This window comes from Fukomys damarensis, unplaced genomic scaffold (genome assembly GCF_012274545.1).
Source record: "Fukomys damarensis isolate Sample0158 unplaced genomic scaffold, DMR_v1.0_HiC HiC_scaffold_11, whole genome shotgun sequence".
Lineage (NCBI taxonomy): Eukaryota > Metazoa > Chordata > Mammalia > Rodentia > Bathyergidae > Fukomys > Fukomys damarensis.
The window spans coordinates 14,613,068-14,641,065 of record NW_022900923.1 but is presented as its reverse complement, the minus strand read 5'-3'; the positions used below and the strand labels follow the sequence as shown (position 1 = coordinate 14,641,065).

At 36.2% G+C, this 27,998-nt stretch overlaps 1 protein-coding gene across 1 annotated transcript in view; it reads left to right on the top strand.

Annotated features, from left to right (window-relative positions):
- Fmn2 (formin 2) overlaps positions 1-27,998 on the top strand; it is a 312,905-nt gene that overhangs the window by 173,511 nt on the left and 111,396 nt on the right. Inside the window, exons 12-16 of the mRNA XM_033761961.1 lie at positions 10,287-10,378; positions 10,544-10,673; positions 11,704-11,850; positions 16,267-16,326; positions 16,490-16,610. Coding sequence (XP_033617852.1) covers positions 10,287-10,378; positions 10,544-10,673; positions 11,704-11,850; positions 16,267-16,326; positions 16,490-16,610 — 550 coding nt within the window. The remainder of the gene's footprint in view (positions 1-10,286; positions 10,379-10,543; positions 10,674-11,703; positions 11,851-16,266; positions 16,327-16,489; positions 16,611-27,998) is intronic.

The following is a 27,998-nucleotide window of genomic DNA, read 5'->3' as shown; positions in this document are numbered from 1 at the left end:
ACACACACACACACACACACACATTTTAAATTATATAACCACTGTTAGGCAAAATTAGTCTTTTCAACAACATAATTTCTAAGAGTAATTAGCATCATGAATCTCCAAAATGAATGAAGTATACAGTTCCTGATAAATCTCTGGACTCTAAATATTCTCTATAGCACCATTTGAGAAACATTTGCTTAGTAGGATCATAGATTCAGGCAGTAGAAATGCAAATTAATATTTCTTCCCTCAAATCTCTTCTACTCTGAGGAAGTAATCATCTTCCCTCACTGTTGAAATACTAGAGTTTGGTTTTAGGGGTTCTTTGGTTCTGGGGTGGTGGCAGTTAAAATATTTAGTGGGATTTAGTAATAAGAGTGAGAAATCTGGGTCTGTGATGGTATTGATTAGGCAAAGTAGGTACCTGGGTTTTAGGTATGATAATGGGTGGCTATTGTAAGCATCAGGTTAGCAGCAACTGGAATCTGTTTCATTTATTAGTGAATGTAGTACATCTTGCATAAGGGGGTATTCTGATACATATCTCCTGCAGATGATAAGGATGTGAATAGAAAATGGTATTCAGTTAAAAAGGGGAGGAGCCAGAGATGAACTTTGTAGTACTAGAGACAGAAATGATTTCATCTTAGAAGAGACTTCCCTGAATAGAAGTGACCAAGAATTGGACCAGAAAGCTTTGTTAGTTAAATGTTTGCAACCTGGATTCTTTTATGTTATTAATCGATGTATGTGTGCCAGCAGAATGAACCTATTTCAAAAAATGACTCTCACCATGACTAGTAAAACTCTAGGTGGACCCCTAGCATCCACTTCATAGAGAAAGAGCTATATATAATTTTTAAATCAGTAGAAAAAAGTAGCTGTAGAAGGGTCAAGCTAACAACACTGGTATCAGGAACAACTTGGTATGTTGTGTGGTGGACTTTTGCTTGACTCAAGTACAATACATACACATTTTAAATCTCTGGTAACCAGTGTAATGCCTGGTGAACACTAAGCCTTTGAATGAATGGATAAATGAATCCCTGAAATTCATCTTTTAAAAAACCTAACCCTTACATTTATCTCAGAAGAACATTCACTTTGAAGGGTAAAACCTAAGATAGCCTGATAAAATCTGGGTTGTAGTACAATTTCAGTCATTGACTTGAAATAAGTTGTATAGTTACAGAGAGAAATAAGCACTTGAGGCCTTAGCAGGTAGAAAACAACAGACTTTTGCTTGATTTCTCACAGTTTTGGAAGAAGAATGTCACAATGATGGCCCAGAAATAACTGGTCAATGTGTACTAATGAAGAACAACTGTGCAGATTTGATTAACATTATCTAAAAACCCTATTATATTTTAGACCTTATTCTTGTACCTTTGTGTATATTCTGGATATGTTATATGTTATGGTTTGGATCTTAAATGTTTTTCAAAAGCCTGTATGCCAAAGATTTGGTCACCAGCCTACTGAGAGGTGGTGGAACCTTTGAGTTGGGTCCCAGTGAAAGACAGGTCACTGCGGACTGTGTCCCTTTCAGGAGGGGTATCGGGACCTCAGCCCCTCTCCTTCCTGCTTCCTGTCATCTGGTAAACAGACCTCCTCTTCCAGTATCCCCACCATGATGTGCACCCTTTCCATGGGCCCCAAAACAGCAGAGCCAACTAACTGTGGACTGAAACTCCGAGGCAAAGTAGACCTTTCCTCTTTTACATTGCTTCTTTTAGACACAGTATGAAACAAAGGTTCACAGTAGATCTGTGTTGAATGGCTGTATGGATGAGTGAATGCACGTGTACCTTGGCTGGGCGTGGTTTCCTTCTTATTTACCTGTTTCTATACTGGTATCTGAAAGGACTTGTTTTGTTTCATGTGTACTCTCAGCTGTCTGTTCTGGAGTTCAGTTAACCTCTTGAGGATCCTTGTTATGCTGTTAGGATGATGATAAACAATGACATTATCTCATATTGTGTCCTCACTGTCTCAATGTTTCTTATATTACCCTGTCCATATTATTTTTATTCTTTGTACCTTCTAGCTTTCTGATTTGGAAGGTCATCGTCTTCTCTTTCTTTCTTTATTTATTTATTTTTCTCTTCAGTTACTACTTAATTTCTCAATGTTAAAAAAACAAAACAAAACAAAAAAAAACCCTGACTGCTGACTATATACTATGAGCCGTATCAGTCACTATAACATAGAGCTGCACAAGATTTGGCTTTCCTCACAAAGTCTTCCATTCACTAGAGGAAGCAGACATATACGCTTATCAGTAAGATATTATGGCAAGTGCAGCATAAAACAGCAAATAGTAGGATCAATGTGATCCTCCCAGAAAGAGACTGGCAACATGGTGTCAAAGCAATCAGGACGAGCTTACCAGAAAAGGTTATATCTGAACAGAACCAAGCCAACATGAAAGAGGCATATTCCAGGCTGAGGGTCTGGAGCGGGGGCATGAGTTACAGGCTGGTGCTGGTGCCTTCAACAGAGACTAGGAGGGTCAAGAAGGAGGTCAGATTTAGTGGGAAGTCGATGAACTTAGTTCTCCACCTGTCTAGAGTCAGGGGGATTGTGCGCTCTAAAACTGCTTCTCATTCTTTGGCTCCCTGGACACGAGGCGAGTGCTTTGGCCGGGTCAAGCACTTCTGCCGTGATCGCTGCCTCACCACCACCCAGATCCATGCGGCCAGTTAGTTACGAGTGTAACCTCTAAAACCGTGAAGTGAAAGAAACCTTTCCTCTGTATAAACTCATACCCAGGAATTTATGATAGTAACAAAAAGCTGACTAACATGTCAAGGAAAAATAAATCAGAACTGTGGCCCCAAGTAAATTGTCACTGTGATTCTTCACCACTTCATGTGGGGGGCAATTTCTGTGATGACACAGGAAAATTCATCGATTTTATTAAAACTCAACTCCTGAAAATATATCTTGTTAATATTTTGTGTGACGGGGCAGAAAGTACAGCTGAAGTGTTTCTACTAAATGGCAAAGTGCAGTAGATATTTTGGTAAAAATATTTACATGATTAGCTCATGAAACGAACTCAGTGTTTTTTACTGAACATCATTTCTACTTAAAAACCTAACTGGGAAACTGTGTTTATTCATGCCTTCATATTTGCTAGACATTTTCTTAAAACAAGTGCACCAAGAAAAACAATTCCCAGTATTTGTTGCCAATGATAAAATTCAAGGTCTAAAGCAAAAATTTAGACTGTTGGAAATCTTGTATCTTCCATTGTTAGATTGACAGTTTCCCTATATTAAAAGATTTATTCTGTTGAGCTTGCTGGTGGATTTCAGAATTGGTATTTTTAATATCCTAATATAGTATGTGCCAATATTTAGTGTTTCTGTATACCTTAGTGAATCAGTATTTGCCGAATGACTGTTCTTATTGGAGGACAGAGCAGTAAATTTCTACGTAACATAAAATGTTCATTGGTACAATTTTAGATTCTATATCATAACTTAGTGTCGGATCAGTGAAGAATACCCATGAGAATAATGAAATCTCCAACATATTAAAGTGCTGTTCACCTTTTTAGCTACCTGTGTGAAGTTGGTTTCTCTTCCTAGACTTCATCCAAAATAACATATCAAAATAGCTAAAATATAGAAGCAGATATAGGATCCAACCATTAGGCCTGACACTAAACCAAAAGTCTACAGCATTGCTTCTCTCTTACTGTAAACGTTTTTAAAAATCAAGTATATTGTTCACATTAACTTGTAATGGGTTTTTATGATAATTTGAAGAGAAGTAAATGTGTCAGACATTTCCATTTTAATATGGTAAATATCAACCAGTATAATCCAAAAATACCTCAGAATTTTTTGAGGCCTTGAGTAATTTTTGGAGAAGAAAGTCTCCTGAGAATTAAATGTTTGAAAAATGTTTTAGTAGATGATCTTGTGCTTGTTTCTCTCTGGCCTTGTTCTCATTTGTGATTCTGTGATACTGTATTAATCTAGTGTTTGCAGAAAGAGTCCAAGTGCAGAAAGTTCTTGTTTCTTTTTTCGTTGTGGTGATACTAGGTTTTGATATGATAGGATGGGAAACAGATATTGTCCCTGCCTTCACAGATCTTTCATTTTCTGTGTGGGGAAGACCTCAGAGAGTCACCAAAAACATAAAATAAGTTTAGTGGCAGGATGGACTGTAGAAGATGCGCAGTTGGAAAGTGGCCTTTGGTCAGAAAACAATTGCTCAATGAAATGGTGATTGTGCACGTGATGGAGAAGGGCCTTCTACACAGAGGAAGCTGCGGGGGGAGGGCAATGTAGTGGGAGGGAAAGTGCTACCGTGCCGTGCCACCACAAACCTGGAAAAGAGGCAGGCTGCATTAGGGGTAGGTACCATGGAGAGCCAGACCCAGCATCTCTGTCCTTTGCGAGATATTAGGAGGTACATTGTTTTTCCTTTATGTCCATACCATGGCTTCTCTAAGCCTGCCCATCATCTTCCTTGCACCTCAAATTGTTTTAGTAATAACTTTTTTCCCCATCTTGATCTTTCACCATCCTCAGGGACCTCCTCCTTTATTTTCCTTCACTGGCACATCTTTGTTTAATTTCATTCCCTTTATTTTGCTCTTCAAACCATTTTCACTCTTAAGTCATCATCCCTGCTCTGGGTCTCAATTCTGGGAGATGCTCTCCCCGCCACATTTATTCACAAAGTCAAGATCATCAACACAAAAAAATCTTTCTAATGCTATTATTTTTTTATATCAAAATCCTCTGTCTTTGTACTTCGCCTTATCCTTGCTCCCATCCCTGAGGATAAAGTGACTTTTTCTCAAAATACTTGTGGACAGGTATTTAATGGAAATTTATTAGCTAGGTGTGGTGGTGCACTCGTGCACTCCTACAGCCCCAGCACTCTGGGAGTCTGAGGTAGAATGGTCACAAGTTCAAACTCAGCCTTGACAACGTAGAGACTAAGTGAGACCCTGTCTCACAATTTAAAGTGGAATGGGCATGTAGCTCAGTGCAAAAGCCCTGGGCTCAATCTGAAGGTCACCAGATTTATATATCTGAGTTCTGGAGACTAGAAAGTCCATGAACACAGCACTGGCATCTGGCGAGAAGCATCTTGCTACATAAGGGCATTATTTTTTTCTGTTGTCTTCTGTCACATCTATCCTGCCCCACCCCTGTTTCCCAAAAGTCCTCTTCAGGATATGTCCTTGCTAGCTTTTGCCTTTCATTTCCAGCGATCTCTTTATTTGTGGCTTAAGCGTGAATGATTCATGATTACTTCTCTTTTGCCTTAGCAGATCTCCAGGAGTACTTATAGATTCAGTGTCTCAAGTTCTCTTAAATGTCACTGTCATGCCACCATTTCTTAGTACCATTAAATCCATCACATTCTTTTAAGCCAGTTTGCTCATTTCTCTGCCTCCTGTGTGGACTTCTTGAATGCCGGGATTTGCAAGTGGTTTTTTTCCCTCCTCAATGTAAGACAAGAGGCAAGCCATTGTCATCTGCTGAATGTAGAGACTAGAGGCCTGTCCGGTGTTCGTACCACCCACCTGGTTGATATCCCTGCCTGGATATTTCAACACATAGAGTATTCTTGTGATGGGAGGTTTTTTTTTCTTCCCTAAACTACTCTCAGATTAATAGGAGAGAAAATAGACGCTTGGCAGTTATGATTTAAACAGTTTGTAACTATAAGTAGTGGTTTAGTTTTTCAGCTAGCTCACAAATAGCTATTTTATGCCTTGCATTATAAATATAGTCAACAAAATTACAGATATACTACTCATTACTTGTGGAGATATTTTATGTACATATACCAACTCCCCACAAGGAGTGTGATAATCATGTACTACAAACATGTACTAATACAATTTTTAAAAGCGATAAGTAGTCATTGCATAGCTACAGTTTGTTGGAATGTATCATGGTCCTTTTTCTGTTGCTGTAAGAAAATACCTAAGAATTAGGTAATTTATAAAGATAAGAAATCTCATTCTCCCAGTTCTGGAGGTCAGAAAGTCCAAGAGTATGGCAGCAACCCCTGGTGAGCACCTTCTTGGTGTATTATAATGTGGCAGAGGGCGGCACTTGGTGTCACAAGCTTGCTAACTTAAGTCTTCTTGAAAAGCCATGGATGCCCTTTGTGGAGTCCAACCCTCATGCCCTTATCTAATCATATTTTTCTGAAGTAATTTGTTGAAAGGGAAAATAAAAGTGATTAAGGGTATACAGTACACATGTAATGACTCTCAAATATATCCACAAACAGCTACGTGGATCTGATCCTTGTTATTTTGCGGGGGGGGAGGGTACCGGGGATTGAACTCGGGTCCTTGCGCTTGCAAGGCAGGCCACCGAACCACTGAGCTAAATCCCTGGCCCTGATCCTTGTTATTTGTGGATATGCTCCTGACAAATCCATCCCACTCATATACAATTATAACTTCATGTACTGGTTTTCAACTGAGGTCAAATCTGACTACATTCCGCTCCTCATGCAATGCACAAGTGTTCTTTTTGCAGCCCATTTATTGCCACAGTTTTGTGCTTTTGTTAGTGATTTTGCTAGCTGGGATAACTCTCAGTAATGGAGCTCTAGTTGTCTTATGTTCTTAAGGACAAGGGCTGTGATATACCTTAGGGCGCAATCTGAGCATTACCCAGGCTTTGTGGAGGCCTGAACTGCAGTACTACTGGCCATTAAGTTCATCGTTACTGTGGAGATGTCACATTGAAATGCATCAACTTGCACAATGAATATGTGTTAATAAAAATTGTGAAACAATATTAATTAGCAATATATATTTTAAAGTCTTCTTTTAATCATAAAATGCTATATGGTCATTGCTTGACGCAAATGTGACTCTTGAGGCTCACGGAAACCCAGGGTTTCCCTTAGCAGCATGTTGGCTGATTCATTGCTGCCATGGGTTGGGTATGGTCTGAGTATGTCCCCCAAAGGTTCATGCATTGGAAGGGATGACAGTCTGGGACATGATGTAACATTTAACAGGTAGAGTGTCCCCAGGCCACTGACGGAGCGCCCCTTGGAAGGGATTAAGGTAGCACTCACGGGTCTCCTGAGCACTCACAGGATCCCTAAGCTTTCTTCAGAGCAAGCTGTTCTAAGAGCAAGGGAACCCACGAATCACTCTTTGATCTTCGGCAGTCACGTACATCCCCTCCCTTCCCACTCTTTGCTGTGGGACTCCTTCAGAGCCTGTGCCTTGCTTTTGGACTTGCAGCCTCCAAAGCGATGAGGTAAATAAGCCTCTCTTCTTTATACACTTATCCGTTACAGTTATTTCATTATGATGATAAAAAATGGACTAATATAGGCACTTCAGTACCAAGAACAAAAATTAACTCTCTGTGTATGACAGAGTGAGAGTGACAGAGATAACTGAGGGGAGCCAGCAAAGCTCCAGAGAGAAAAAAGGAAAAGAAGAGAAGGGGCAGCATTGTTCAGACAGGAAGAAAGAGTTCCTGGGATGTGAGTGGAGAGACCGTCCGTCCCCTCTGCCAGCCATAAAGTGTGCTGTCCGTTGAGGGCAGCTTTGTTTCTTCCGGGCACGAGCAGAAATGACCCATTTTGCTATAATACAGAAATGGTCTAGTTTGCTGTAGAATACAGGGCTGACAGAGCTGTGCGATCACTTATTCCTGTGTGCTCTAGAGTCTGGGAAGTGACTCTCAAACTACCAGAGAGTCACTTTGTTCAGGGGACACTGGGGAGCAGTTTTATCCTTTCTCTTGTGCCCCTGAACTTTTCTCAGAGAATGATTAATATTTTAATTATATCAACTGAAAGCCTGTATTTGGAAATGGAACTCTAGTATTGGAATTATCATTCTAATTTGCCTGGGCCATCATTTTTCTCTTATACCTGCCTCTTGAAGCTTCTGTTAATTTGTTAAAGACCTAGACTAGGTTACTGGGTCTATGGAGTGAATTTCTAATCTTTCGGCCCACACATCAGCACTGAGGCAGGTTGAGCCCATGTCAGAAGCAAGATATTTTGATTAAGTAACAAAATCAAGTCAATAAACTTAGTAAGTTCACCAAATTGCAGTAAGCTGGACTTCTTTGTTTCTGATCAGATTAGGTATATAGAATATGGGTGAATTTGAAGATAGCAGATAATCAACTATTCTTGTAGAAACTATAATTTCCTTCATAAAAAAACTTATGTGTTTAATAGTTTCTCTGGTATGAAAAACTAAAAGTGTAAATGAGATCCAAATTGTATAACTGATAATGTGAAATAGGAAGAAAAGGGCTAAAGGTGTAGGGGAAGTGGGAAGGGTAGGGGAAAGGAAATAAGGGAAAAGAAAAAATATGAGAAAATGAAAAAATGGAAACAAAGTCTTTGTAAATGGGGAAGGGTGGAGGGGGTGAAGAGAGGGCAGGGGTATGGGGGAAAATAAGAACCAAGATACATCATGTAAAGGTAGAAGATCCCAGGATGAATGTAACTGTACTGTGTACATAAAAAGTACCTATAAACTCAATGAAAAAAAATCTTGTATGTTTTATTTGGGTATTGACTTGTATGTCTTAGCGGCAACATTTGCCTTATCAGTACTCTTAGCTTTAATATTCTTTTATAATATTACCCTGGTCTCTTGTTTGCCAGTGAGATGGGTCTTGTTATTTTTAAAAGTCTATTTTTTTTCTTTTTTATTGAGTTTATTGGTACTTTTAAAGTACACAGTACAGTTACATTCATCATTGGGATCTTGTACCCTTAAATGACAGGTCTTGGTTCTCATTTTTTCCCCTTCCCCCTGTCCTCCCTTACCTCCTCCACCCTTCCCTGTTTACAGACTTTGTTTCCATTTTTTTCCTTTTCTCATATTTTTTCTTTTCCCTTATTTCCTTTCCCCAGCCCCTCCCACTTCCCCTACACCTTTAGCCCTTTTCTTCCTATTTCACATTATCAGTTGTACAATTTCGATCTTATTTACACTTTTAGTTTTTCACACCAGAGAAACTATTTGGTATTTACACATGTGTGTCCTATTTATTTCACTTAAGAGTTAAAAGTCCATTTTGCAGTGTGGTTTAAAGTAATACTTTGATGGTGTCTGGGCTACCTCTTCAGGTAGCGGAGAAGTAAACAAGGTAATAATCCCCTGAAATTTTTGGGCAGGATCTCAATAAATTGGTAGGGAAGTAATACTGTTATACAATTGAAATTCTAGAAAGAGTTTCTTAATTTGGGGGGTAGACTGGGATATTTACAGTAAAATTCACCTCCTCCTCTGTGTCCTTTTGATGCATCACATTGCAATGACCAGATGTAGCAAATTGTCAGGGATCAACTCTTCTCTTTGGCTAATGTACCATCAGTTTTAAAAAAGGTTCTTTTGAGGTACCAACCAAGTCTTTGTTAATCCTATGTATTGAAACCCTACCTCTTAAAATAACCAGTAAATACAAAACAGAACTCCGCTTTGTAGATGATGCCTATCGATTCTCAAGAAATCCATATTCATATTCTTTTAAGGCACTTAGAAAATGTACTATTGGAGCTCTTTTACAGCATCTTTGTGAGTTACAAAATAAAGTTGAACCCAAGTGAAAATAGTTTAAGTGTTTTGGAAAAAGAAATAGATGTGTATTTCTTAAAAGCTTCTACCTTATATTAAAAATGCACAAAATCTTCTCCCATAAAGAAATAAATTTAGGGTGTTAAATTTTTAGTTCACAGCTCTAAAGGGAGAAAGAAGATATTTAGGATGAAAATAAGCCTGGAGCTATTTTTATATCAAAAAGAAAGTTCAGCAAAAGGATCAGGCCCTTTTATTTTTGTTCCGTGTCTTAACAATTTAATTGCACTTTTCTTTCTCCAGTACATGAAACATGCAGAACACAATGATTGTACTGGTTAAATAAGTTATAAAAGGCTTAGGATCAGTTCACTTCCAAATTTAATTTGATTGATTTCAGTATAAGAAATACCATGTTAAAATGAAATTGTTACTTTTAAAGGACATTATAAACAGCCAAAATAAGAAGAAAGGGAAACTATTGTCTTAAAACATGACGGAATGAATAAACATTTTGCAGATCACTAATAGTCAATAACATTATTTGGGAGATTTAGGGATGATCTGGTTTGTATTAAACATATTTACACTTTAAAATGTTTCATGAATTAAGGCAAGCTTTACTACAAACAGATGCTAAGAAATATGAAAAAGTAGAGCATTTTGCTGTACTAAAATCATCATTATCTAGGGGATGCGACTGACTAGATTCTGAAAAACTGCTTGGCTTTTGTTTTTCCAGAGAGCACAGTCAGATGAACTGGAAAAAATTGAAAAGCACGGCCGGTCCTCCAAAGACAAGGAAAATGCCAAGTCTCTGGACAAACCTGAACAGTAAGCAAGCCACCTGAGGACCCAGTGCAGGGCGTCGGGCCGGGTGGGCTGTGGCCTTTAGGAAAAAACCATGTCTTGAGTGCCTAGTTGTCATTAATAAGATGAGGATAAACGTGTGCTTCTGTGAATTATATTTTCCCTCTTAACTTGGCTTTATTTCCTTAGGTTCCTTTATGAACTGTCACTAATCCCCAACTTTTCAGAGCGAGTCTTTTGCATCTTGTTCCAGTCCACGTTTTCAGAAAGCATTTGCTCAACCCGTCGCAAACTGGAATTGCTACAGAAACTGTGTGAGGTGGGTCTGGTCCCAGGAGAGCTGAACTTGAGCACTGATATTTAATTTTGTTCAGTCATATTCATATATCAAAAAAGTGTTATTTACCCTAAGTACTCATTAAATGTGAAGAGGTAGCAATCCCACCAAAGGAGACGTTTTGTGATTGAGCCACAGGATCAAAGTACGCGTTCATATTGGCATGCAAGGCTGCGGGACCACATTATGAGTGTGTGGCCAGTATGTCTGGCCTCTGGAGGACTCGCTTCTTCTGCCTTCATTGTGTTCACTCTCCATGGTCCTCGTACACATCAGCCTTCCAAATAAATGCAGTTTGAAGGCATGCTATTTCCTGTCCTTCGTGTTTTTGCATTGCTCCAAACAAACTGTTAGTGGTTATCCCAGCCAAATGATTTAGGAATGGCCATATGACTCAACAAAAGATAAATATTCCTCTAGGGAAACAAAAAAAGACTAAATGTTTGGCAGAAATGACCAGTATTAACATTTAAAACAATTTGTCAAAAGTGAATAGGACCATTTGTTTTGATAGTGTTGAATTATTTTGAAAAGTGGAAAAATATTGTCAAAGACATTTTCAAAGAAAATCATGCAAATTGAAGGTAAATGTAGTGTTCTCAAAGAAGTGAGTGTGATCTTGGGGGCACACCCAAATTTTGAAACTAACCTTTATAACGACTTTTTATTTTCTACAATTTACACCAAGAATCTGTATCATTCTCCACAACCAATTAAGATGACATTGATGGTACCATTTCATAGTAGTTTATATGTTATGCCCTTATTTTTTTAACCTTGAAATTACATGGTAGAAATGGCGTAGACTGGCTTCTCTCAACTTACAAAATATACCTTAAAGCTTCTCGGTGTCACAGCTTTTTAAAGTTTCTTTGAAGACACTGCTTTAAGAGGAAAGTGCAGTTTGGTTGTAAACCCAAAAATTAATATAATACAGAGAACTGGCATTGGTCTTGGGTGATTGAAGTAAAACTTTGTATAAGAGAAAAATTGTTCTTATCCTGTATTGCAGACATTAAAAAATGGCCCAGGGGTTATGCAGGTTCTGGGTTTGGTCCTTGCATTTGGCAATTACATGAATGGTGGAAATAAGACTCGGGGACAGGCGGATGGCTTTGGATTAGACATTCTCCCCAAGCTGAAAGACGTCAAAAGCAGTGTAAGTATTTTGTATCAATGGGTGTAGGAAAATTAAGGATATTTTGCTTGGTATTTAGTTTATTAATAGGTTTGACTATAAACCAGTGGTAATAAATACTTAAAAGTTTCTTTATGTTCTCAACTAGAGAAAAGCACACTATTGGATATTTGAGGTTTAAGTGATTAATAATGTTTCCTAAAGTGAGTAATTTTGAATTCTATGTCCAATGATTAATTATAATATTTTTAAACAAAAACAAATATTTTTTCAGTCTATTTTCACCAAGTTAATATTTATATTTTTGAAATCTAAGGTGTAATCATTTTCAGTGAATTAGATAGTCTACCTGTTATTTTTTTTCTGTTTAGGCAATAGAGGCCAACAGCCCCATGTTTTGAAAACAAAACAAAGGTGAATGAAAATAGTGTGTAAATAACAGTATGAAAAGATATCCTGCTTTTCTACATGTTATTTCTTCCCTCACACTGGTTTGTATGGGAATGTCTAAGCGCTTTTGGAGTTCTGGTTATTTTTGTTCTACTCTTACAGTTGTGTTTGTTTAAAATTAATATCTAAGCGATTATAAGAGTGTCAATGGAAATATAAGGTTAGAGATGATGGTTGGAATCACAGACTAGAGTCTGGGCTGGTAAACTGAGAAAATAAAAGAGCTATGTTTCTCTGATAAGAGAATCACCACACAGAACATTATGATGAAGGAAATTATGATCACATTTTAAAAATACTACACTTAAGTAAATAATTGACTTGTAGAGATGAAAATGTGTAGGATTATCTGTCCTGCATAGTGCAGCAATCTTCTTTGTAAGAGGGGAGGTATTTGGTCTCTTCTGTCAGTCAAAATTTTATTCATTCATTTATTCATATGCGTACATGTATAAATTTGACATTTTTCTGTTCAGCATCTATGAAATGCTACACACTGCTTATCCAAAGTTGAATAACACATACTTCTTTCTTGGCACACAAACACTATATAATATTTGTGATTTTTATGGTTATTAAAATAACTATATATCTCAAATGGGCTTGTATTTGACTAGAAGCACTTTCATAGGAATAAACCTTCAATATTTGGAACAAATCCCATTCGTTAAAAAAACAAATCTGGAGTTTCTCTTAGTTCATTGAAAAGGAAGTTTTGTGTTATTATCTTTTTTTTTTTTCCTTTGCAAGGGCAAAACTTCTTTTGTCTCTGAGTAACCACTTCAAAGACAATGATCTACAGTGTAATAACTATTGTTGCTCTCTTATTTTATTATGAAATTTTGTTTTATGTTTAATAAAATGAAAATATATTTTCCACCATTTGATAGTTTAAAAATATTTCTCAGTAACTGCTTAAAGTGAAACAAGTTTTGTAAATGACATTGGAGTAATATAACTACGTCATGTTCAACTTATAAAAATGGATCTGAAATATATTCTGGTAATCCTATTTATATATGAATAAGAGATTATTTGTGTTTTGTATTGACTTGCTTTTCTTCATTCTTCATTAAATCTTATTAATTTAAATAATTTTGGAGTAATCTGGGAAAAGTAAACACTGAATCAAGAAACAAGATTTATAATTTTACTTGCTGTCTCAAAAGAACTATGTATTCTTTTTTTGTTTTTTTTTTGTTTTTTTGAGACAGAGTCTCACTATGTAGGTGAGTCTGACCTGGAACTCACTATGTAGCCCAGGCTGGTCTCGAACTCACAGCGATCCTCCTGCCTCAGCCTCCCGAGTGCTGGGATTACAGGTGTTCGCCACCACGCCTGGCAGAACTATGTATTCTTAATGAACTGATTTTTTTTCCCTATTAAGCAAATGTAACTATATCTACTCAGTAATATTTGTAGACCTTCATGGATAGAGCCATTACTTAGATCACTCAGAATTTTCTCTCAGCATGCCTGTGAGCAGGCTTTTAACAAATGTTTTATTAATTGATTCATGTACTGTAAACTGTTTCATTGATTTACAAGTTAGAAGAAAGGATGTTAAGTTGCTTAAATCATTTTACAAGCAAAGTCTCTCTAATGAGGGAAGTCACTAATGAATACATTCCTACCTCATGTCAGACTGAATTATGAAATGGTGTTAACTATTTTTATAGATAGAGGGAAAACCATGGCTAGGTCTAGTAATAGAAAAACTGACACCAATTAAATTTAACATAGTTTGCCTGAGCAAAACAAGTTCTAGAACCAGGTAGCATTTCAAACCAAAGGTGATCCATAATACCCTACCCGGTTATACATGCAAGTTATATTTATAGCCAGAGGAAAGGAAGTGACATACAGAGACAACTTGATTGGCTGCAGTTGGCATTTGCCTCATATGTATCTGTTTTGTTAGCTTTCAGTCTCTGACTGGCTAGAAGTTCATCTGTCATGATTGGCTGAGACTCATTTGCTTGGTGTTAGCATATGTTAGCATATGTCAGGTTAGGTTGCAGTTTGTGTACACTTGTAGCTAGGTTTACATTTAATATGTAAGGATGCCACTGTGGGCCAACTTTAGCACCCATGTATGTAGATAGGTTTAAGCCAAACTTCAGTTTAACTGTCTAGTTTGTATCCTAGGATTTTGTTTTTAAATGTGTGTGTGTGTGTGTGTGTGTGTATTCAGTCTCTCAAAGCTAATTTATCTACAGGTAACTTGGATCAAAGCAAAAAAATTATTAAAATTAATGCCTTTAGGGTTATTGATGTGATTCATTGATAGAGCATTTGCCTTGCATACTCAGGGCCCTCTATTTGATCCCAGCACTGCAAAACAAATCTCTGTATTTGCCTAGCATGTTCCAGACTCTGGGCTCAATTCTCAGTACTGCAAGAAATCAAAAAGAAGGGGGAAGGGCTGGGCGTGGTAGTGCATGCCTGTAATCCCAGCACTCAGGAGGCTGAGGCAGGAGGATCACTGTGAATTCGAGACTAGCCTGAGCTACATAGTGAGTTCCAGGTTAGTCTCAACTACATAGTGAGACCCTGACTCAAAAAACAAAAAACAAAAAACAAAAAAAAAAAGTTGCGGTTGAAGCCTCTAAATGTACAGAAAGGAAATAAAAATCCAGTCTTTAAAGACTGTTAGATATGAAACATTCTTATAGTTTTAAAATATAGAATGAAACAAGGTATCTTATTTATAGTGACAGTATTAATTTCTCAGTCTCAGTTGATACAATGAATTATATGTATTGGTGTTTTAAAAGTGTCCACTAAACCTGAAATGATACTATTCTATTTTGCTAGTATAAATGCTAATCAGCCTCCAACAAAGTTAAGAGTTGGAGTGATACCTGTCAGTCCATGTACAAAGAAATGCTAGTGAGATTTAATTATTTCATTTAAGACAGTAATTATAAAACATACAAATAATACATTAAAATTTATAAGACAAATACTAAAAAACATAAATTGAATGAAATTTCTGACCAAGAAAGCTAAAATTAGGAAACTACAGTTGTCCTTGCCCTTATACAACTCTGTTTCCCCTTGAAGCTTAGATTGAAACAAACGAGAGAAATCTATGCTATTAAACTCCTTAGATAAAGGAATGTATGGTGGCACATACTTGTAATCCCAGCACTCTGAGAGGCTGAGGCAAGAGGATCTCCAGTCCCAACCTAGCCTGGGCAACAAAGCTATAGACCAAGGGGAAAAAAATGAGAATCAAGACCTGTTATGTAAAGGTACAAGATCCCAATAATGAAAGAAATTGTACTGTATACCTAAAATGTACCAATAAACTCAATAAAAAAAAAGGAACTGACAAGTTACAGTGACAATAGAGACATCAGAATTGTACAGAGAAAGAGTCTGAGAGTGAATATTTCTTAAATATATTTGGTAGAGTACATATAACCTTAGGAATGGCCCATAAACACACAAATATAGCTTTATCTAAAAGAGAGTAAATGAAAAAACTACATATATAGTTTTTGGTTATAACCTGTTTACTTTGTATTGAAAACACTTGTTCATACTGTTGGGAGAGGTTTCTCCAAGTCTCTGCCACTTTGGAAGGGATCATTGGAAACCATGGTATGGTACACACAGCCTTGGATGTGAATGAATTGAATGAGTATAAAGAAAACATTTCAGTCAGTTTGAAATGGCTGCCAACATTATACAGATATGAATTAGCTACTTAAAATCTATTATTATTGCAAAATAAAATGGAACTAATTTTCTTTCATTAAAAAAAAAAGTGCTGGGGATGTAATTCAGTGTGAAGGCCCTGAGTTCAAGTCCCATTGCTGACCCCCCCAAAAAAAACTGAGGTAATGCAAAATGTAAAAGTTCACAGTTCATTCTAAATATCCTTGTGTATATGTATAGAGATTCAGTGGAGTTTATTTAATAATACATACTTCATAAGTTTTGAAAAACATTGTTGCTTACTTTGATCTTTCTGCCTAGGACAACAGCAGAAGCCTTTTGTCATATATCGTTTCATATTATCTTCGAAATTTTGATGAGGTAAGACCATCTTTACAGAATTGCATTTCAACGATCTTTGTTGGGTGATTTGGTGGTGTTTTTGTTGTTGTTGCCTGCTTTTGTTTTCAGCTTTGCTGCTGCTGCTGTATGGGTTTTAGTTGTATTGACACTGATTAGTTTAAAAATTATGCTTTCTAATTAGGATGCTGGAAAAGAACAGTGTGTCTTTCCACTGCCAGAACCTCAGGACCTTTTTCAGGCCTCACAGATGAAGTTTGAAGATTTTCAAAAAGATCTCAGAAAACTAAAGAAAGACCTGAAAGGTAATTTATAATCTTGAACTTTCATTTTTAATTTATTGACATTGTTCTTATATATTCAACATGTTCTTATATACTCAATGTGGTTCATGTTAGCTTTTTTATTTATGATCTTTTAATGAAAGATGGCAGCCTTTGCAATGTTTTTGAAGGAAATAAGTTAGTCTTTTATATCTGTGGAACTAAATTTTCTGTGGCAAAAGAATAATTTTGTTGATAATCTTATTTTTTTTTCCTGTTGAAAAAGTTGCATATTGGAAATTTAATTATGGAATGGTATTTTCCTCATTTGAATAACAATCTATTCATCCGGATCAAGTTTGCATCTTGTTTTTATTTTATGTCCAAGAACATTTGAACATTTATCATTTTATGGCTGGACACAAATCATGCCATTGTTAAAAGATAAATAGTCCCTGCCCACTTTCCCTTGGTATGTTTGCCCAAGATTTTGTGGCTTGTGAGCTTTCCTAAAAACATCGTATCTTCTTGTTCATATATGGTAAAAAAAAAATACATGTATATTGTTTTGTTGTCTGTCAATCCTCATACCAAATCATTTTGAAAATAGCCTGAAATTCCTCACATTTCTAAATTAAAACTAACATTGCACAGAAGCAAATAGTTCACAAAAATTTAATTTTCCTGAACAAAATATCTTTTATCCTACCTAACTCTAATAGTATAGGCAGGGAGTGAATACATTTATGTGAGATTTTCATTTGATATTGTCTTGCCAGATGAAAAGTACAAGGCCTGGTTATGCTGTCCAGAAGCCAAAAATGACCTAACTTTTAATTTAAGAAATTCAATCTCGATTTTGAGATGTGTTTATCCAAAGATGCTGATCTGTACTGAGATGGAGTTATGTTTTGGTCACAGTTACTTTTACATGTATTTCATTCAGTCAGTATTATGTTTGCTCACAGTTCCTACACAGATAATTCATGTCAGGCATGTGCTAGGGGCTGGGTTTTACAAAGGTACAGCCAACACTTTTGAGGAGACTGAAATTCTGCCATGTAGATATGTTTGGTTCCTTCAATCCTTACACCTAGGTAGTCATAGGCACCAAGAAAGATTGCTGTGGCTTGGTTTATTTTTATATTCAGTAGTACTAATAAAAAACTATATTTGTGTAATAGTCCAGTAATTTGTATTTAAGTTAAAAGGGAATCTGTAAAGCAATAGAAAATAGACCTTTTGGGGTAGGTATATAACTCAATGCAGAGAGCTTTTCTAGCATGCATGAGGCCATGGTAGTTCAAGCCCAACTCTGAGGGGGAGGGAGAAACCAACAAACTCTTGATGTAGAGATTATCATAATTCAAAATTATGTCAGCTATTTTGGCTTGATGATAAAATTTTACACACACACACACACACACACTCACACCCTCATGTGGTGCTAAAGGCGTTTCTGTGGGATTTGGAAAATGCTTCCGACTTTGATAAGCATACAGCTTTGCAGACTAGGGTTTCATAGTTTACAGATGATTTGATAAATGAGAGGAATGATAATCTTATTACCAGGGGATTCACATTTGCATTAGCTGGTGTATTACTTTGGAATACTACCCTGCTTTCTTTTAGCATCTACATGACTACTTTCTATAGGTATTAAATCTACCTATAGCTACGTAAATGGCAAGTTCTCACAAGACTTGAAGCTAAGTACGGAGAGCTGGCACTACCTAATCTCCTTGATCAGGATGGTTAGCTGCTGCCTCTGAATACTTTTGCTGTGTATTTTCCACCTTGGTGAATGTGGTACCCATAGAAGACTACATATCAAAGGACATTGTCTTAGAAATACTTGAGTGTCTCAGAAGGTTAAGGAGAGATTTCTAAATTTATGTAGCTAAACAATGGACTTATTGAAAGACCCATCTTTTCAGTTAGCAAAGTGTAGTATTTGCCTAATACAGTAGCTTCCCCAGTTTGGCAATAGGTTATAATAACTCCATGCCCTAGAAATGGGCATGTTCATGATCAGATGAACATAAGAACTCTTGGGTCAGGTTAAACTGGAAAGGAATGCACAGTGTTGTCCAAAAGAAGGGTTTGCAGTAGTTCTTCAATTTATTTGACCACAGAACACTTTTTTCACAGAATGTGTGGTGCGTTCTGTGGTCATTGTGACATGTTGGAACTGATTGTGGGAAATGTAAGCCTGGTTCTGTGTTAAAAACAAAAGCCTGTATTTGCTCTGAGGAGTTTAAAGTGAAGGTGGGGGAAATGAAACTATAGTTCATGAAATAATGTAATTATCTATTACTGTTCTAATAAAATCAGATTAGCTTGAAGAGATTTATCGGGCTATCCAACTCTGAGGATTAAAGCTAACAAAAATCCTGATTTATCTCTCTTGTTTTTTTGGTTTCTCAAATGTTATGGGATGAGGAAGGAAATCTTACAAATCAAAATTAAAATCCAATTTCCAGGAGCTAAAGATTTATGTATGTAGCATTTCATATTGCATAAAGTAAAGCAATATTGTTTATTTAGGAAGAAGATGAGTACAAATGTATATATAACTGGTCTGTGTAACCAGTTGTATTTTAGATGCAGAGATAGTTCCTTAAAAATAATGTCCACTTTGATTAATGTAGCTTATTTAAATGATTTATTTTAAGTGATCAAATGAGAATATTCAATTAAAAAGAATCAGACTGTGCACATATTTTCCCCAGAGGCATATTATTTTTAAACTGGCTTAGATATGTAGAGCATTAATCCAAATACTTTTCATGCGGAAAATATCTAGTAGATATCAGCTATTTGAAATTCAGTACAACTAGTATGATTAGTTTCATAAAGACAGAAAGCTGTCAGCCTGAAATCACTCATCTTCTGGCTAAACATCTTTTTTATTCATTAAGTTTATTGGTACATTTTAGGTATACAATATGATGACATCCATCATTGGAAATTTGTACCTTTACGTGATTTATCTTGGTTCTTATTTTTTCGCCATTCCCCTGCCCTCCCTTCAACCTCTCTCCACTCCTCTCTCTTTACAAAGACTTTATTTCTGTTTTTTTGCCTTTTTTCATATTTTTCCTGTCCCTTTTCTTTTCTCCACCCCTCCCACTTTCCCTTTCTCTTTAAACTTTTTCTATTCCACATTATCAATTATACATGTTAATCCTTATTTACACTTTCAATTTCTCACTCCAGAGAAACTATTCAGTATTTACACGTGTGTCCCATTTATTTCACTTAAGAGTATGGTCTCAATGTACGTTCCTTTAGCTACAGATGTCTCTAGTGTCTCATTCTTTATGGCTGAGTAGTACTCCATTTTATCAAAAAAATCACGTTGTCTTCTTTAGCCAGTCTCCAGTTGATGGGCTGAATCCAACTTTTAGCTATTACAAACTGTTCCACTATAAACATGGTTGCACATATATCACTATGGTATTATTCCTTTAATTCTTTTGGGAAGATACCCAGCAGAGGAATAGCTAGGTCAAATGGGACCTCTCATCCTAATTTTTTGAGGTATCTCCATCCTGATTTTGACAGTGGTTGCACCAGTCTGCACTCCCAACAATGGAGAAGGGTCCCTTTCATCCCACAAACACGCCAACATTTGTTACTGGCTGATTTCTTGATAGCAGTCATTCTCTCTGGAGTGGGGTGCAATCTCAGCACTGTTTTAATCTGCATCTCTAGAATGATCATTGATGTTGATCATTTTTTCTTATGTTTATTTGCTGCTTTTACTTCTTTGAGGAATGTGTTCGTTTCAGATGCCATCTTTGGACTGGGTCTTTAAATTTGGAAGGTCTGATTTTTAAAAATTCTTTATATATTCTAGATAGTAGTCCTTTGTTTGAGGAATGCCTGGTAAAATATTTTTCCCACATTGTAGGTTATCTCTTGGTTCTGTTAGTGGTTTCTCTGGCAGTGCAGAAGCTTTTTAATAAGATGAGATCCCAGTTGTTGATTGTTTTTGCTAGGTCCCAAGCTACTGAGCTTTTGTTCATAAAGTCTTTTCCTATGCCAGTGTCTTCAAGAATAGTGTTTGTGTTTTAATATTTAGATCTTTGATCCACTTTGATTTTAGTTTAGTGCATGGCAAAAGATCTAGTTTTAATCTTTGGCAAGTTGAAATCATTTTTTCCAGCACCGTTTAATAAAGAGGCCATCTTTCCTCCAGTGAGAGTGTTTGGGTCCTTTGTCAAAGATGAGGTGGCTGAGTATGTCTGGAGTTGTTTCTGGATCTTCTAATCCTTGGGTCTGTTTATTTGTCAGTATCATCCTATTTATATCACAGTGACTCGGTAGTATAATTTCAAGTTGGTGATTTTTATACCCGCTACCTTGTCTGTCTTGTCTAGAATTGTTTTTGCTATTCTAGATCTCTTCTTATTCCAAATAATTTTTGGATTGTTTTCTCTAGTTTTGTGAAATATATTGTTGGGATTTTGATCAGGATTGCATTGAATCTATAGAGCAGTTTTGGAAGGATGGCCATTTTCACTATGTTGGTTCTTCCTACCCAGGAACAAGGGATGTCTTCCCATTTTCTGATATCCTCTTTGATCTCTTTCTTCAGAGTGCTGTAGTTTTCTGGGTAGAGGTCTTTTACTTCATTCATTAGATTGATTCCTAGATATTTCATTTTTTGGATGCTATTGTGAAAGGAATTGTTTCACCACTTTCTCTTTCACTGAGTCTGATATTTGTATACAAGAAGGGTATTGATTTTTGAGTGTTGACCTTGTATCCAGCTACTCTACTGAATCTTTCAATTAAGTCTAAAAGTCTTTTTGGTGGAGTTTAGTGGGTCTTTGATGTAGAGCATCATGTCATCAGCAAATAATGACAGTTTAACTTCTTCCTTTCCTATCTTTATTCATTTTATTTCTCTTGTCTAATTGCTGTGGCTAATGTTATAAGAACTACATTGAACAGGAGTGGTGATAGTGGACATCTCTGTCTTGCTCCTGATTTTAGTGTGAAAGATTTCCATTTTGGGCTGTTTAGTATGATGTTAGCTATTGGCTTTTCATAGATTGCCTTTATCAGATTGAGATAAAGACCATCTATTCCAATTTTCTGTGGGGTTTTCATCATGAGTGTTGGATTTTTTCTAACACTTTTTCTGCATCTGTTGAGATGATCATGTGGTTTTTGTCCTTGACTCTGTTAATAAAATATATTACATTTATTGATTTATGGATGTTGGACCATCCTTGCATCCATGAGATCCCACTTGGTCAGGGTGTGTGATCTTCTTGATGATACTCTGTATTCTGTTTGCCAGTATCTTATTGAGTATTTTTGCATCTGTGTTCATTAAGGAGATTGTCGTGTAGTACTCTTTTTTTTGGTTGGGTCTTTCTCTGCTTTTGGAATCAAAATAATGCTTGCTTTCAGGAATGAATTTGGGAGTATTACTTCCCTTTCAGTTTCATTAAAGAGTTTGAAAAGTAGTGGCATTAGTTCTTCCCTAAATTTCTTGTAGAATTCAGCAGTGAAGTCATCAGGACCTGGCTTTCTCTTTGTTGGTAAATTTTAAATTACATTTTTAATTTCACTGATTGAAATTGGGGTGTTTATAATTTTTATATCTTCTTCATTCAACTTTGGTAATTCATATGTATCTAGAAATCTGTCCATTTCTTCTGTGTTTTCCATTTTATTGAAGTGAAGGTTCTTGAAGTAGTTATTGGTGATCCTCTGGATTCCTGCTGGGTCTGTTGTGATTTCACCTTTTTTGTTCCTAATTGCATGGATTTGAGCCTTTTCCTTTTTTGATAAAGTTGGCTAAGGGTTTGTCAATTTTATTTATTCTTTCAAAGAAACAAATCTTCGATTCATTGGTGTTTTGGTGTTGTTCTCTTAGTCTCCATTGCATTCATTTCTGCTATGATCTTTAACTTCCTCCCTTGTATGAGTTTTGTGTTTGTCTTGCTCTTCTTTTTCTAGGAGCTTAAGATTCAGCCTTAGGTTGTTTATTTGAGCTTGCTCTGTTTGCCTAGTATGGGCATTCACTGGTATGCATTTCCCTCATAGAACTCTTTTCATTGTGTCGCTTAGGTTCCTGTATATTGTTTTGACATTATCATTTAATTGCAGAAACTGTCTAAATCCTCTTTTAATTTCCTGTGGTTGTTCAGGATAGTGTTATTCAATTTCCATTTGTGAAGTTCTTGCAGTTTCTTATACTGTTGATCTCCAATTTAATTGTATCATGGTCTGATAATATACAGCAGATAACTTCAGTTCCTTTGCATTTTAATTAAACATGTTCTGTAAGCAAGTATGTGGTATAATTTGGAGAATGACCTGTGTGCAGCTGAAAAGTATGTGTATTCTGATTTTGTGGGGTGTCATACTCTATACATGCATTAAGTCCATTTGCTCAAAAGTTTGGTTCAGTTCTAGTGTTTCATTGTTGATTTTTTGTCTGTTTGTGACAGTGGAGCATTGAGGTCCTCCTCTATAATTGTATTAGTGCTTATTTGGTTTTTCATGTCCATTAATACTTGTTTTATATAGTAGGGGCACTAGTATTTGGTGTGTGTGTGTGTGTGTGTGTGTGTGTGTGTACATACACACACAAGAATGTAGTGACTTTTTGTCTCTCTTAATTAGTTTTTGTTCAAAGGTTATTTTGTCTGCAGATAAGATAGCTATGCCTGCTTTTTCTTCTGGGTTGCTATCACATGGAGAATTATTTTATTTTGAGTGTATGAATTTCTTTATGAATTAAGTGTTTCTTGTACACAGCATATTGTTGGATTTTGCTTCTTAATCCATTTTGTCAGTCTATTTCTTTTGATGGGTGAATTTGGGCCATTAACATTGATGGTTATTAATAATTTGTATTGACTTATTTTCATCATGATATTTTCCTGTTGTTGTCTTTTTTATTTTTCACTCCTTTCCCTTTAATTTCTTGCCTTGCCTGATGGCATCTCTCTGTTGGGCCTCATGGGGTTGTGACACACTTGTCTTTTTGTAGAATATTGTTTAGAATTGTTTAGAGTGCTAGTTTGGTATTCATGAAGTTTCTCAGATGTTCTTTGTTATGGAAGTATCTTCTTTCCCCATCAATTTTGAAAGATAATTTCACAGAATACATCAATCAAGGTTGGAGGTTTTCTTTTAGGGATTGAAATACTTCACTCTGGGCTCTCCTTGACTTGATTTTGTGTTGAAAAGCCTGCTGTGATTCTGATGGGCTTTCCTTTGTATGTGATTTGTTTCTTTTCTCTGCTTTTAGTATTTTGTTCTCTTTTGAGTTTCTGGGATCTAGATTGTTATATGGCTAAGTGTAGTTAGTTTTTTTACTATGTTTAGTTGGAATTCTATATGCCTCACTTATCTGTATGTCAAATTCTTTTCCTCTGCTTGGGAGCTTTTCTGCCATTATTTCTGTGAATAGCTTTTTTTACGTCATTTGTACTTTCTCTTGCTTTTTTGTGGACTCCTATCAGTCTTATGTTATTCTTCTTTGCATCATCTTGTACTGTTTTTAAGAAATCTCTCTTTTCCTAGTCACTAACCACAATCTTATTTTCTAGGTCTGATATTCTATCTTTGCACTGGATCATTCTTCTACGAATAGTTTCAGTGGAGTTTTTAATCTCCTGGGTATCTATTTGAATCTGTTTCATGGATTCCATTTCTTTCCTATGTTGAACATTCATGGCTTCTATCTTTGTCCTGATCTCATCTATTTGTTATCTGTTTCTGTTCCAGAATCTCTAATCTTATCTTTCATTCTGTTCACCATCTCTGTAGTTATCTGGAGGTTATTTTTTTTCTGAATTTTTCTAAAGTCTATTTATCTGTTTGTTACTTACTGTGCTATCAGTTCAGGGTATCCAGATGGTCAGATTTTCCACCTCATTATCCAAAGAATTTGACTTTGGTGAGCTGAAAGTCTGGGTTTGCACCTTGTTTAAGTGACTTCTCATAGAAATGAAAAATGAAAAATGGTGTTGGTGTTGGTGTTGGTTTAATTCCAGGGTTGATACTTCAATGTCACTTATTGTGAGTATCTTTTTTGCTTGTATTTAGAACCCTTATGGAATGATTTCCTCTCAGAGGTGTCTTCCAGTTACAGCTGGTCCTTAGGTTTTGATTCTCTAATGACTCTTAGGCAATCTCATTTTTGGTATACAGAAGGACAACTGATTAGATCAATCATGACACCTTAGCCCAAGTGATACAGTCAGCATCAATAATAGCATCAAACCAGCTTAGAAAATGAGAATTTGTGGTAGGTATTAATCTGTCACCTTTAACTGTTTGAAATAGATCAAATTCGAGGACCAGGCCAAAATATGTTTGTAGTAAATAAACCCTTCAATATAGCAAATTTACCCTTCAGGATGAAGACTTAGAAGGAGTTGGGGATAGAGGAAAAGGGAAGTAGAAGGAGAGGTAAAGGTTAGAAATGAGGCTAGAGGACACAGTAATTTCAGCAAACTTATGGAAGCTGTTGAAGATGGGAGGAAAAGACAGAATGAAGGAACAAATAACAGAATAGCAGCAATGAGGAAGCTAGAAACTGTATTTACTTTCCTATAAAAATAATGACAATCAAGAAAAGGAAAAAGAAGCTGGGTGTGGTGGCGCACACCTGTAATCTCAGCACTCGGGAGGCTGAAGCAAGAGGATCACTGTGAGTTCAAGACCAGCCTGGGCTGCACAGTGAGTTCCAAAGCAGTCTGAACTACATAGTGAGACCCTGTCTCAAAAAACAAAACAAAACAAACAAACAAACAAAAAAAACAAAAAAAAAAAGGGAATAGAGAAAACTGACAGGACAGGAAGAGGAACAAAAGGGAGAGAAATGAAGTATAAGATGAAAGTGAGAGAGACAAAGAAAAAAAGAAACATAAAAAGGGCCTCCTTCAGGGAATGTCCCTGCTGTCACAGTAGACAGCATGGGCAAGAGTGTGCAGATCTAGGTCAATTAGTCTCATCAAGGCAGATGTACTCCACTGAGATTCAGGCTAATTTCAGGCTTCAAGGCTCAAGATGAGCTCCCTGACCTCTTGCCAGGTTGAACTCTGCAACGTTCTACTATAGGTTCCAGCTGCCCTTCCCCTAAAGATAGTCCAGGTTTGGATGGGAGGTTGTGATCCCTCCAACTTACCAACCAAAGTGGTTTGGTGAGCCTTTGTTGCAGAGATTTTCTTCACTTTCCCAGTGGGCTTCAGTTTTCATCAGGGAGCCTCAGAGAGGCCCTCTCTCTGTTGTTCACTTCTTGCTCTATCTTCTGGTGCTCAGAACAGTGGTCTTTATGACCACCCCCACACTATGCAGTGGTCTGGAGGCAGTCTGGGGCTCACCGTCTTTTGTTTCTGCCTAGAGACTTGGATTTTATTTCAAGGAAAGGCTGAGAAATAGTGTGTTATGGCTTAGACATCTTAATAAGGCAACTGAATCTTAACATTTTAAAAAAACATCTATTGTGTTTGGTTTTTTCTTCTTATCCCAGAGATTTCCATAGCTCCTCAGGGTGCTCCCGAGCTCAGTGATTTGTACTTTGTTAAGTCACCCGATCTGCTTTTGCTCTCTTCTGGCTGGCAGCAGCTTTTCTTGATGTAGTTATGTCAAATGATGACTTCTGGCCCAGCGCCTTCCTCTGGTAGGAATTGCAGCACTTGCCACATGATTAATCAACTTGTACCAAGCATTGAGTTACCGGAATGGGCCAGGAATGTTCTCATACACTTCTTCTTTGTGTCCTCTGTCTGCGTGCATGCTTGTTCACTTGACTTGGAAATTTATTTAAAATGCATTAAATGTATCTTCAGATTGAAGCAATATCTATCTCCAGAGATATATAAGAAAAATCAGTCTTTAAATTTATTTGTATTGATTATTAACTTAACAACTGTTAGTTTGTAACAAATACATTGAAAAATGTATATTTAAGATATTTTCTTTTCTCTTTATATTTGAGAAAAGAAAAATAATGAATTTTTAGAAAAGACCTGCCTTCTGGGCCTTGTACATACTGAGCAAATGCCTAACATGCCTAATCACTGAGCTATACCCTCAATCACTTAAAATAGCTTTTTATTATTAATTTAATAATTAGTATCAGCTTTGCATAGGCAGGTTAGAAGACATCGAAAAATTTAATGGAGAAAATACATTTACATATATTCCTACAGTCCAATGATAAATCATATTTATATTTTGTTATATTTCTATTTGGTGTGTGCATATCGAATATGCATGAATTATACTTTTAGGACCATGATGTACATTTTTTTACAGTTTTTATCTATGTTTTCTCTACTTTATAGTAAGATAATTGAATTCATTTATATTTGCCTTCTATTTTCTTTGTGGGTTGACTTTTGCCTTGAGAAATTTGTCAGTATTCCCTCCTTGATTCCAATATTATTTTGGAAATTTTAGTCTATTAATTTATTGGCTGGTCAGAAATAACTATAAAAGTGTGTAATATTCTTTTAATATTTTTCTATTTAACTCTGCTTAGAAATTTCAATTTAATGACTAACTCCTCAATGTTTTAACACTTCATAGCCACTGTATTCTGAACTATATTTTATCATTTTTCTCTTATTTTCCTGAAACTCCTTTTAGATGTACATTAGATTAGCATGGTCTACTTCTCCATGTCTCTTAATTTTTCTTTCATAGTTTTCAGATTCCCCCCTTTCTGTTATAATTTTCATGCATCTTTCACGTTGTCTTCTAACTTACTGATTTTCCTTGATTCTATCCAGTGTAGTTTTTACATTACTCATGTAGTTACCTTGATATCATGATCTAAGATTTCTGACATTTTTATATTTATTTTTGTTTCTAAATCAGTTTCTTCTTATTATTCTGGGTATTGTTTTTCTTGAGAGCATAATGAAATGTGTGAGGTTTTGATCACTGAGGAATTTTACAGACATTCTAATACTTTAACTATCATTTAATAGATATTTAGTAAATTAATAGAAAATAAGAGATCAAAATATAGACCCTTCCCTCAACTCAAAGACTAACAAGGACCATTGATGAGAGGATTGACCACTGTACAGGATAACAAGTGTTTTTGAAACATTATATTCACAAAATATTATAGAAACAGAGAAGAGGTACCTGGAAAATTATATTTAAATTGAACTTTGAAACATCAGTAAAATTTTCTCAGGAAGAAGGAGAAACAAAACTTTAAGCATGCAGGAAAATGGGCTTGACCACAGACACCATCTTGTGGCTATTTGGGCTTTGCTTGTCTATTGATCCATGAAGCAAGGGATTTCTCAATTGGTATCCAAAATATTCATACCTGAGGTATGGCTAATTAAATCTGGGAAATCAGATCTCTCTCTCTCTCTCTCTCTCTCTCTCTCTCTCTCTCTCTCTCTCTCCCTCTCTCTCTCTCTCTCCCCC